Consider the following 13,442-nt stretch of genomic DNA (forward strand, 5'->3'; position numbering starts at 1 on the left):
CATCATACTCTACCCTCAATTTTTTTTTTCAGGAGACCATCATCTTATTATTACTCAAATTGGTCTCCCTGAACATTCGGGGAGCAGAGTTTTTAAGGACAGCTTGGTGGGTTAGGGGAAGCCAGTGAGCTGGGAGTGCTGATGGGTCAGGGATGAAATCATAGAGAGTTGAAGCTGTCTTCTTGCGCTGAGTCAGTTCCTGGGTGGGGGCCGTAAGTTCAGATAAGCCAGTTAATTGATCCAGGTGGTGTCAGCTGATCCATCAAGTGCAGGGTCTACAGAATATCTCAAGCATTGATCTTAGGAGCAGTATAGGGAGGTTCAGAATCCTGTAGCCTCCAGCTGCGTGACTCCTAAACCATAATTTCTAATCTTCTGTCTAGCCTTCAATTCTTGATTCATAGTATACCACAACACATTAAAAAATCTTGTTTACCAGCCCAGGTAACATGGTGAGACTCCATCTCTACCAGATTTTTTTTTTTCTTTTTTTTGTGATGGAGTCTCGCTCCGTCACCCAGTCTGGAGGGCAGTGGCGCAATCTCGGCTCACTGCAAGCTCCGCCTCCCGGATTCACACCATTCTCCTGCCTCAGCCTCCCAAGTAACTGGGGCTACAGGTGCCTGCCACCATTTTTTATATTTTTAGTAGAGATGGGGTTTCACCATGTTAGCCAGGATGGTCTCCATCTCCTGACCTCGTGATCCGCCTGCCTGGGCCTCCCAAAGTTAGCCAGGTATGGTGGCACACATCTGTATTCCCAGCTACTTGGGAGGCTGAGGTGGAAAAATCGCTTGAGCCCAGGAAGCTGAGATTGCAGTGAGTTGTGATGGCACCACTGCACTCCAGCCTGGGCGACAGAGTGAGACCCTGTCCATAAAAAAATAAAATAAAATAAAATAAGCCTTGTTTATCTGTATTGAGTCTCTAATGTCTCAAAATTATTTGACTATGGAAAGGCAAACTTATTTGGCCAGAGAATCTTTTGTTTGGTTTAACAGAAGAACTAATTCATAACCAAAGAACTAGTATCCTGTGTCCCCCTCCCACCCTGGAAAATGCTGAATGACTATTCTGGGCCTTCTAAGACTCAGTGAGGCTCTACTATTGCAGCTGACTTGGATCTCCAGGACTCTTGGCTAAGGGACTGACATATTCCTCAAGACCCCAGACTTTCTGAAAGGATCAGAGATGTGGCCCATTAACATCCAACAGTTTAAAAGTGGTGCTGCTAGGCATTGATAGTAAATGGCTGTAACCAAAGATAGCTAGAATTAAAACAGCATCCAAGAAAGCCTGCAAGAATGATGGTCCTTTATGCTTCTGCACTCAGATCCTGATATCTCTTGCATGGTTAGTTCCAGAAGATAGCTTTTCAGAGGTAAATAGAGCATAAAACTCTTTTTGGAAGCAGCATGGTATAGTGGAAAGAACAGGCTTTGAAATCAGAGAACCATTGGAGTTAAACCTGTCACTCATAGCTGTGTGAAGTTGTACAAACTCCTTGAGCCTCAGTTTCCTTATCCATAATACAGGAATATGCCACCAAAAATAAAATGAGTAAAAGTGCCTAGCAGGATGTCAAACACACAAGATAGTTAACAAGTACTAATCCATTTCCCTCCTTCCTCTGTGAGTGAGTTGCCCAGTCCCTCTGACCAGTTAAAGGTAGAGACAGGCCTAGAGCCCATGGTTAACAAGTACTAATCCATTTCCCTCCTTCCTCTGTGACTGAGTTACCCAGTCCCTCTGACCAGCTAAAGGTAGAGACAGGCCTAGAGCCCAGATCTTCTGGAGCTTTGTCCAGTGTTTTTTCCATGCTGCCTCTTCTCACTACGGGCACTGGTGTCAGCTCTCTGTATTTTTATTCCTTTAAGTCCTTTTGGAATAAAGTGAGGACATGGATGAATAAATAGTTGATCCAGGGCCCAAAGGGAGGAATTTTTAATAAGTGGGCATTACAGAGTGTTTAATAGGATGTTTTTCAAAGTTGATGCTTTTGCAAAGGATAATAGAAAACAGATGTTTACCTGAGATCTTAATCGTTTCTAGAAATGCACATTCCCGGTAGATGGCAGCATTGCTTCATTTACTTCAAAAAAGTTCAGCGGTTCACTCTAGTGACAGTTTCGCTAATGGGACAGTGGGGTGTTTGTAGGTGAACGTCCCTTTTTCCTCCATAGAGCTTTCTCCCCCATTGAAGAAAATAGGTAAATGCCTGTATGTATGTTGTACTGGGTCTTCCCTTGCACTAGTAGTGATTTTTTTTTTTAAAGGAAAAAAGTTTTCTCTGCAGACTAGGTTATGTGTTCTGTTCAGAAACTGCACACATTCTTCTTTTATAGCCTGGTTTCGAGTGAGGAACTCTGCCTTCAAATTCTCCTTTCCTTTCACCTATACTCATTGCAATCTGGCCAAACATTTGTTTCCAAAACTCCCTTGGCTCTTAGGGCAGAGTTGCTTTGTGTTGGTTTTAAAAGGTGGCTCCGCAGGATTTTAGCCTAACAGAAACTGATCTTTAATCAATGTCCTGTAATGCCTTATAGAGGCAGTATGCAAATAATCCCCCATAAATCCCAGAGCAAACAGATGAAAGGGAGAAGTCCATGCTGCATTAACTTGTAAATCATAGCGCTTTCAACTGACCCCTGATAGATTTTCTATATGCTTCCCAAGAGCTGAGTCTAGAAATGCAGAGGTTGAGAGATAGCTGAATATTGAGTGTCAAAACTATCAGCATTTTTGGCCAGGCATCTCTGATGACCTCTGTTTGTGTGTTGTCACAGCTGTGTTGTTGGCTACATCGGGGAGCGATGTCAGTACCGAGACCTGAAGTGGTGGGAACTGCGCCACGCTGGCCACGGGCAGCAGCGGAAGGTCACCGTGGTGGCTGTCTGCGTGGTGGTGCTTGTCGTGCTGCTCCTCCTGAGCCTGTGGGGGGCCCACTACTACAGGTGACCCTATCTTTCCTTTGGTACTGGAAACCTCTTTCTAAGACCTCCCAGGGGAATGCCTGCCTCCTTGAGATGAGATGTATGAGATAGTACATCTACATACTACATTTAAAACGTGAAATAGGCTGGGTGCAGTGACCCATGCCTGCAATCCCAGCACTTTGGGAGGCCGAGGCAGGCAGATCACTTGAGATCAGGAGTTCAAGACCAGCCTGGCCAACATGGTCAAACCCTGTCTTCACTAAAAAGGCAAAAAGTAACAGTTGTAGTGATGCACACCGGTAATCTCAGCTACTCGGGAGGCTGAGGCATGAGAATCACTTGAACTTGGGAGGCAGGGGTTGCAGTGAGCCAAGATCATGCCACTGCACTCCAGCCTGGGTGATAGAGCAAGACTCCATGTCAAAAAAAGAAAAAAAGAAAAAAGTACAATTTTTACTCTTAGCTCAGGATTTCATTGCTCTGAAACATCAGTGCTTTTACTTTTTCCTTGTTCCATTCCAGTCACTGTCCATACACCTGCATAGTATATGTGTTATTTATCAATCACAATATGGTTTTGCGTTCCACTCTCTTTGTTTAATATTAAATGCTCTCCCCATAGCCTGCATAACTATAATTTTTCATGACTGCCTTCCATTGAGTTGATTTTCCACAAAATATTAACTGTCATAAAAGAAAATCAGTATCTTCCCTAATTTGGAAGGAAATTTCTGGTCCTCAGATTTTGTGCTTTTAATAATTTCATGTTAACAATTGAAAACTGTAGAACAATAACATTTATACATTTAATTCTTTAAAACTAACACTACATTGGGGTGCAGGCACGGGCATCACACTGCTCGTTTTCTGTTTTCTTAGAAAGTAGGACAGCTTCGTCTATTATCATCAATATTGAAAAGCATTTTAGGTACGGTTATAGTTTGTGCTGTACAAAATCAGTGAGTCATAAAACTTTAGGGCTGAAGGGGACTTTATGGAATTATCTAGTTCAATCTCATCATTTCATGGCTGGAGGACCTAAGAGCCACTGGACTAATAGGTCCCAATTCTCTGAGAATGTACAAAATATCTGCCACCATCTGTGGATAAAAATTTAACCACATTTACGGGTACTACACAACCACTCAAGTGGCAACTGTCTTGTGTTCTGGAAAATTCAACGTATCAGCCAAGATGTACTTATCAGAGATCCTGCTATAGCCTAGTGTAGTGGTCAAGAGCACAGGCTCTGGAATCAGATTATACAGGTTCACATCCAAGTTAGTGTCTAAATAACACCAGACATGTGTCCTAACCTCTGTATTCATTAATTTCCTTTGCTATAAAGTAGGAACAAGAATAGTACTTATCTCAAGGGTTATTGTGAGATTAATTGGGTTAACCTAAGTAAAGGCTTTAGTGTAGGTCTGGCGTATAGGAATTAATAAATGCTATCTGTTATCATTTTGATTTTTTATGAACTGTAACCTTCCCCCAAAAGAGTCATATGCTCTAAGTCCTTTTCTACCACCTCTTGAGAGACAAGATTCTTAGGCACAAACTTGACATTTTAATTCAGTAGTCCATCGATAACATTGTACCTTTTAGCCTGGTGTGTAATCAATATCTGAAACATCAGTGCTTTTACTTTTTCTAGAGATGAGATGTATGAGATATACACATATTGGATATGTGTGGAAAGAATATTGAATGATCAATGGTTCATCCCATTGGATCATTGCCAAAAGACAGGAAAAAAAATGGAAACTAGAAACTTAAGTTCATGCGTGGCATAATTATTAAGTGTTTTTTCCTATTTGTTGTGTTATGACATACATAGTATGCCATATGTTCTATGTTCTATTGGCATTTTTCAGAGATCTGGATTGAAAGCTAACGGCAAATTGCTGGCTTTTTAAACTTGGAATTCAAAGACCAGTTCAGCTGAAAGATGACTACAGACTTTACATACATATAAGAGTATCTTCAACCTCAGACTCTCATACTCCTAAAATCAGAAGTGAAAGGACTATTCCTTCAAAAAGAAATCTCGTCAGAGCCCTTTCTTTTTCTCTTCACTGAAATGCATCCAGAGTTGTACAATTCTTTCTGAGTGAATCTGTGGTTATTTACCTAACAATTCTGATCAGTGTACCTGCTTACCTCTCCGCAAAGTTTCAGCTATGTGTATAACTACGTTTGCACTATAGATCAGTTCTGACAAGATCAAATTAAAACTGCTAGTCTAAATGTTGCCATGTCATACTCAACTGTACCAACAAATACAGCTCTAACATTGAGTTTTTAAGTTAGACATACTAAATGTTTTTCTTTAAAGGGTTAAAATCAGTTATTTCCTCCCTTATACCATTCCTTGCCTGTCTTGTCTAGCTTGTTTGATACCGTTTGTCTTCTGGGTCTCTCAAAGGATTAATTGTTTGTGGGCTGGGTGTGGTGGCTCATGTCTATAATCCCAGCATTTTGGGAGGCCAAGGCAGGCAGATTGCTTGAGCCCAGGAGTTCAAACCAACCTGGGCACCACGGCAAAACCCTGCCTCTACTAAAATTACAAAAAAGTACCCAGGCACGGTGGCACACAGCTATAGTACCACCTACTTGGGAGGCTAAGGTGGGAGGATCGCTTGAGCCAGGGAGGCGGTGATTACAGTGAGCCATGATTGCACCACTGCTCTCCAGCCTGGGTGACAGAGCGAGATTCTGTCTCAGAAACAAAACAAAAAAGACAAATGTTTGTGAAACTAAATAAATTTTTCAAGTATTCTAATATTATTAGTTTACAACATGTGATTTCTTGGAAGGACTCCCTTGTAAGAAAATCAACAGAAAGTATTTCATCACAAACTATAACTTTGTTTTTTTGTGGGTTTTTTTTTAACTTTTAGGTTCAGGGGTATATGTGAAGTTTTGTTACACAGGTAAACTTGTGTCACTGGGGTTTGTTGTACAGATTATTTCATCACCCAGGTATTAAGCCCCGTACCCAATGGTTATGTTTTCTGCTCCTGTTCCTCCTCCCACCCTCTACCCTCAGGTAGCCCCCAGTGTCTGTTGTTCCCTTCTTTGTGTTCCTGAGTTCCCATCATTTAGCTCCCATTTATAAGTTAGAACATGTGATATTTGGTTTTCTGTTCCTGTGTTAGTTTGCTAAGGATAATAGCCTCCAGCTCCATCCATGTTCCTACAAAAGACATGATCTCATTCCTTTTTATGGTTGCATAGTATTCCATGGTGTGTATGTGCCATATTTTCTTTATCCAATCTGTCATTGATGGGCATTTAGGTTGATTCTGTGTCTTTGCTATTGCGAACAGTGCTGCTATCACCATTGACATCCATGTGTCTTTATGGTAGAATGATTTATATTCCTCTGGGTATATACCCAGTAATGGAATTGCTGGGTCAAATGGTAGCTCTGCAGTTAAATCTTTGAAAAATCCCCATACCGCTTTCCATAATGGTTGAACTAATTTACTCTTTCTCCAACGGTGTATAAGTGTTTCCTTTTCTCCAAAATTTCACCAGCATCTTTTTTTTTTTTACTTTTTATTATTAGCCATTCTGACTGGTACAAATTATAACGTTGTACCTTTGCAACTTTGGAATTGTTTATATTAGCCACTTGCTTCAATTTTTTTCTTTGAAGCCTTTGATTAAAACACATAATAACCCATACCATCTCTTGGTACTGTCTGTGATGCCAGATTCACAGCAGTCCCTCCTATCCTTATCACTCTTCCCAGAATGTCCAGGTAGGGCTTTTGACAGAGGGTTGCATTCCTAGAGGCAATTAAGCTGCCTATCTGCCCCAGGACAGTGGTGCTATTGTGGAGTCTCACAGATGCACCGCTCTAGAGGCTACTGCTTTGAGGATGGGGATCCATCTCCATGCTAAATCTCCCCACCCCCACCCCTAGTGAATGGCACCGTGCCCTGTATAGACTCAGCATTGAATGTCAAACAAGACAGTACTCTAAAAAACTGGATTCGGAAGCAAGATACTTAGTGTATTTCCTGGCTTAGCCGCTATGAGATTTTCTTATCTTGGATCATCCACTCCTTCTGTTTTTGCCTCTAATTTCTTTATGAGTGAGAGATTGCAGTGGGCCAGTAAGAGCAGCCTAAGCTTTGTGTCATTATGACCCACTTCTTACACTACCCTTGGTAGCCGTGTGCCTTAGGTGAGTCACTGCCATTTCCAAGCCCCAGTGGCTTCACTTGTAAATGGAGCTAACATAGTCTGCCTCACACAGTTGCTGAGATATTTTTTCCACAGACTGCCCCACTCCTCCCTGCAAAATTAGTAAATTGTTCTTTCATTGCATATCATCACTACTAGGACAGTGCCTGGGGTATAGTTAGTACTGAATAGATACCTGTGAATGAATGAATGCAAGGCTATCCCCCCCAACATGCATGGGCATACATGCACACACACACACACACACACACACACACACACACACACCCTCTACCTCACACAAACTTGGAAAGAGTGAAACACTATCTGGAAACTATTTTGAGTTCTGCAGAAAAGAATGCCTTAAACATCTAAAGTTATGTTCCTAGTTATCTTCATATTTCTTCTCTCCCACACAAGTACTTAAATTTTAGTAGCAAAAGCAGTTAGTTGTCCCTGATCATCACTGAGTGGGCTGAGTATTTTGTTTTGTTGTGAGATTGTCTCAAATTTTGGCTTTATCACAGGACTCAGAAGCTGCTATCGAAAAATTCAAAGAATCCTTATGAGGAGTCGAGCAGAGACGTGAGGAGTCGCAGGCCTGCTGACACTGAGGATGGGATGTCCTCTTGCCCTCAACCTTGGGTAATGTGACCAAAGCAGATGAAGCAAGGAATTGGCTTGATATTAAACCCTGTTCATTTTTTCTATTTTTTCACTGAGTTCAGAATGACTGGAATCAGTTATAGCTTCCAGCTGGTGTCAATGTTAGCCAAGACCACATCAGCTAGGGAGGTCCTGGGTGAGAGGGCGGGGGAACTGTGTTGTTAACTAAAGGAATCAGATGAGTTATAATAATACCATAATTTAATGGCACAATAAATTTTTGGAATTTTTTTCTTTCATGTAGATTCTTTCTATAACTTAGATTTGTATGTGTTATGTAAGACTTTCCATATTTTTAGTTGATACATTCCAGATAGATGTCTTAAAAACCCAAGATTATGCTTCTAATTTCTTTTCTTTCTTTCTTTTCTTTTTCTTTTTCTTTCTTATTTATTTATTTATTTATTTATTTATTTATTTATTTATTTTTGGACAGGATCTTGCTCTGTTGCCCAGGCTGGAGTGCAGTAGCCCAACCACTCACTGCTCACTGCAGCCTCGAACTCCTGGGCTCAAATGATCCTCCCAGCTCAGCCTCCCAAATAGCTGGGACTACCAGCACGCACCACCACGCCCAGCTAATTTTTGTATTTTTTGTAGAGACAGAGTTTCACCATGTAGCCCAGGCTGGTCTCAAACTCTTGGGCTCAAGCAATCCACCTGCCCGGGCCTCTCAAAGTGCTGGAATTGTAGGCATGAGCCACTGCACTCAGCTCTAGTTTTCTTAATATTTCTTTTCTCACATACATTTCAACTCCCTAAATTTCAGTAGCAAAATAGTTGCCAGATTTAACAAATAAAAATATAGGATGCATAGTTAAATTCATACTTATACCTGAAAGTTCAAATTTAAATTCAAAGTTAAATTTAACTGGGTTCTGTATTTTATCTGACAATCCTAGATATTTTCCAAAAAACATAGAGGTTTGGGAAGTTCAAGATGCTTCATAAATCAACCACTTCAGTAATTGATCTTGGAACACTAGAGGGCAGTCTTGAAACAGGCTACACATTCTTGAATCAGTTAAGGGAATTTCCATTTCTAGAAACCTGTCAGAGTTAATGACTGATTCAGTGTGTGCTGTTGGCATTACTTGTGGTATATATTGTGGAAGAGACTGGAATATATGGCAGGTCCATGGAGGATTGAATCCTTAGGGAAGAGCTATTAGAGAGAGGTTATGGAGGAGCAAAGGCAATGTTTGGGGTCCTTCCCACATTATTACCCTTACTCCCCAGCTCCCATCTCACTGTGAATTCCCAGAAAGTAGCTTTTCTGTGACTGTGCTTTTGACTACCAGGTGATCGTCTTTTCCTACCTGTAATAGGCATTCAGTGTTTCCTTATTTATTTATTTATTTTTTGGTTGGACTCAAGTATGGGGGAAAAAAATAGAGGCTGAGCAAGGTTGCTCACGCCTGTATTCCCACACTTTGGGAGGCCAAGGCAGGATTGCTTGAGGCCAGGAGCTTGGGAACAGCCTGGACAACATAGCAAGATCATATTTCTTTAAAAAGATTTAAAAAAAAAAAACTTTGCTGGGTGTGGTGGTACACACTTGCAGTTCCAGGTACTCAAGAGGCTGAAGCAGGAGGGTCACTTGAACCTGAGAGTTCAAGGTTGCAGTGAGCTATGATAGCACCACTGTACTCCAGCCTGAGTGACAGAGTGAGACCTTGTCTCTAAAACAGGAGAAAGAACGTGAGTTCTAGCCTTACTCTCCCACCAGTTGGCTATCTAATCTTCAGCAATTCCTTTAACCTATGCAGACCTCTGCTCCCCGCTCAGTACAAGGGGTTTGGATTAGATGATCTCTAAGATCCCTTCAGTCTTTATCAGTCTTTATCAATTCCACAAGTATGTGATTCTAGGACTAAGCTCTAGAATGTGTTGGTTCTTTGAGGCCTCACGACTTTGTGAACTTCTAAATTACCCAGATGTCACTTGTCAGTCTACATGGTATTTCATTCAGGTTTTGAGTAGCAGGTTTAATTCATCTCATTAATTCATCATCATGGGAATGAAGGAGAAACACAATCTGTGTACGTCTATTAAAAAATCAAAAGCATTTGCTGCTGTCATGAGCAGCTTGTTGGCTCAGAGCTATGTTAGGAGGCCTGGGGCTGCCGAGCTCAGTCCCCCACAGCCGTCATAACTGTCGTTGATAGCAACTGCTGCTGTAGATATCAGTGGGAGTGGGAGAGAGCTGAACGCTCAAACTAGGAGAAGAAACAGCAGAAACAAATCTAGTTCCATCAGCTCCTTTCCCCACCTCAGCCCAGAATTTCGGGACCTATGTTCTTCTGGCAGAGAGGCACGAGGTCAGAAAATTTGCAGTGCAGAGGGTTGGATTTTGACTTGAGACAGAAATAATGGGCATGTGTCTTTAAACAGTGGGTCGCGTGTTGATTTTGCAATGTGTTGCTGCAGGAGATCATCAATGAGGAGGAGATGAAGCATGGTTCGTATTATAAAAAATAAGAAAATGAAAATACATGTTCTGTGGATTCACCCTTCCCTTACCAACATTTCCCTGTCTTCTCCCTAATTGACCCCAGTCATCATCCCTTTCTATACCTTTCTCAAAGGAAAATATGGGCAAAGAGATTGTTTTCTACTCCTCTTTCTGTTGTTTCTGAGTTGTGTGCTCCTTTCTGTGGAGCGCCCATTTCTGAACCAATGGAGCCTGATCGGCCAAAACCTTGGGGCAGTCCTTGCACTGGTTACTGATTGACAAGGAAGGACTTCACCAAATGATGTCCTTTGTCCTGTTGTATGGGGTCACTTCTTTTCTTTCTTTGTACCATGGATCTGTTTTAATATCTAATCTATCTAAAGTGAATGTGAGCCAGTGAACTCTGGTCAGCCTGCATTGCAAGTGCCCAATCAATTTTTGATAATACAAATAATGACAAAAGTAATCATTTTGTTGACTGAAGAGAAATGTTGTTTTCTGTTCCTCCCTATTAAAATTCTAGGTCCCTAGGCTGTTCAACCAGCTTGCAAAATTGTCATTGCACTAGTAATTATTACTACCTTTAATGGCCCCAAATTACTCAGAACTTGGTAGCATGTTTAAATGAGTCTTATTAATGTGTGTGTGTGTACGTGTGTGTATGAAAAGTTGTAGCACACACATATATGAGATATTATTTGCCTGGCCTATGGGCAGTTCTTAGAATACTTATGGATTCTTGGATTGCTTACGGTAAATCAGTGGCCTCCAGGGATCCGTGACCTAAAAGCTGAGATTCCATAATTAGAATAGATTCTTCAGTTAACATATTGGTAGTGCCTAGTTGCTTTAAGAGAAAGTAACACAAAGCTCCTCACTGAATGTTGAATCTCTCTTTAGCTAGAAAGACTAACTTCACAGGACCTTTCTTCTGACTTTCACTTTCCATAGGATGAACATCGTAAAGCCATAGACTTTGATTCAATGTACGTTGAAATAATTTGTGAATTTTAACAATATCCTCTCTCCCTCCTTTTTGTTGTCTGCAGTTTGTGGTTATAAAGGAACACAAAGACCTCAGGAATGGGAGTCAACCAGTGGCTGGTGAGGATGGCCAGGCAGCAGATGTTGGTCAGTTTTTATCCCTGGCTCCTGGTGAACGGTTATTTTTACTTAGATCCTGACTGTTTTTCAATGAAAAGTCTCATTTAACCAGACACACACACAAACAAAATAACTAAATTGTATAAGCTATGTGAGTAGCTGGGCTGTATTGAAATGCCATGGACCTGATTTTCACTGGAGTTCTATCTTATATGAGGTTACCATGTTCACTCAATACTCTAGTCACAGGGCAGCCCGTGTTCTCGCACTTTGAGCAAGAACACAATGGATGACTCCTTGATTTGAATTGAGTTTTGAGGTCATTCTTAGGGTCCAGGATCTATACTGGTAGCTGTAGGTATAGTCCCAGTTAAGTTGTAAATGGCTCCAAGAAAACATGTTCATCCAGTGGGAAGTGTTTCTGTAAATTTAAGTTGATCTGAGGATTGTCCTGGGGATTTCAGAGTATTCAGGTCTTATCAGGGGCATGACCTTAGCCAGACGCCTGGCTGTCTGTGAAGTCCAGCCGATCCGCTTGTGGAGAGACCATAAAATCAACCCAGGTTCTCAGGAACTCAGTCTACTTCAGACAGAAATGAACTTAGATACCCTTAAGAGTTGTATTATGATCAACATTTTGGTTTTCATAAGATTGAGTTTTGTTTCACAGGCCAGAGGACTTTGTTTCACAGGCCTTTGTGTCGTGAGCCTTTGGAAAGGTTTAGAGAAACTTTTAGCCAACAAAAACAGTTCCTCTGCTAATGAAAGGAGCTAATGAAATATCAATTCCAATTAAATTTTCTATATTTTTCCTTCTTCAGTGTGCTTATTATCATAACCTCCTCCTCAGATTTCTTTCTGGAAAGAACATAGGCTTCTTGTTTTGGAAAACTCATTCTAAATTCCCTTCTCATACCTATGTTGCCATGAAACCCCACATACTGAATTCAGTACAACTTTATTACCTAATTTGAAGAAGGCCTGGATATTAAGGTACACTTAAGAATTGAATATGAAAACTACAATAACATAGTTTTTTGTATGGATCATTACTTTCCCCTGATAATGAAAAAATTCAGCATTTTCAAAAATTTGCTTCAGTGCTTGTTGTTATTGGTAGCACTATTAAAAAGTAATGGAATATTTGTAGTTACTACTTTTCCTTGAGCAGCTAAAAGTTCATAATTCTTTCTTTTAATGGTAACCCACTATAGAGGCACATATAATTTTGCAAGCTAATAGCACAACGATTTTACAGGAATTTGTTTAAACTTAGAAAAGAACTAAGGACTCATTACAGTTAGCTGAGTACTCAGGAATATATTAGAATGTCTCTCTTGCTGTTGTTGTTTTTTTTCTCCCCCCTGCACTGTACTGCAAACAATTTGACCCATTCTCTGTGGGCCACGCATATAACTGTCTCCCAGCATGAGTGATCACATCCCCGATCATGTCCAGCTGTCTCATAAATGCCTGGAGTGAAAATGTGCATAGAGATTGGGGTGGGGGGAGATTGAGTGAGGAATGAAATAAAAGATCAAGTTTGGCTCTGAGCCAGTCTCTTCTCTGCTCCTGGAAAACTCATTACAACACAATACTAGTGTAGTTTCATAAAACTATCTTCACGAGCTCAGCTGACATCAGTTGACACAGGTTAAGTGCAGAGTACGTGCTAGAGGCGGCTGACTATGCCAGGGGAAAGGAAAAGAAATACATCTAAAATCTGAACTCAGACCAGGCACAGTGGCTCACACCTGTAATCCAAGCACTTTGGGAGGCCAAGGTGGGCAGATCACTTGAGGTCAGGAGTTTCAGACCAGCCTGGCCAACATGGTGGAACGCTGTCTCTACCAAAAAGTACAAAAATTAGCCTGGCATGGTGGCACACACCTGTAGTCCCAGCTACTTGGGAGGCTGAGGTAGGAGGATCCCTTGAGCCTGGGAGATGGAGGTTGCAGTGAGCTGAGATCTCAACACTGCACTCCAGTGAGACTCCATCTCAAAACAAAGATAGAGTGAGACTCCGTCTCAAAAACAAAAAACAAAAAACCTGAGCTCTATCTACTCTCAAGTAATTTGTGGT

General features: G+C 41.2%; 1 protein-coding gene across 7 annotated transcripts in view; it reads left to right on the plus strand.

Annotated features, from left to right (window-relative positions):
- The window catches only part of EGF (epidermal growth factor), a 99,788-nt gene that overhangs the window by 84,042 nt on the left and 2,304 nt on the right, over window positions 1-13,442 (plus strand). For 4 of the 7 annotated variants that reach the window (XM_054486120.2, XM_054486122.2, XM_054486123.2 and 1 more), the window contains 3 exons: window positions 2,787-2,954; window positions 7,662-7,779; window positions 11,305-11,386. In XM_054486120.2, coding sequence (XP_054342095.1) covers window positions 2,787-2,954; window positions 7,662-7,779; window positions 11,305-11,386 — 368 coding nt within the window. The remainder of the gene's footprint in view (window positions 1-2,786; window positions 2,955-7,661; window positions 7,780-11,304; window positions 11,387-13,442) is intronic. The other 3 variants (XM_054486124.2, XM_054486127.2, XM_054486121.2) reach the window with 2 other exon arrangements.

Source organism: Pongo pygmaeus, chromosome 3 (assembly GCF_028885625.2).
Source record: "Pongo pygmaeus isolate AG05252 chromosome 3, NHGRI_mPonPyg2-v2.0_pri, whole genome shotgun sequence".
NCBI classification, from domain to species: Eukaryota; Metazoa; Chordata; class Mammalia; order Primates; family Hominidae; genus Pongo; species Pongo pygmaeus.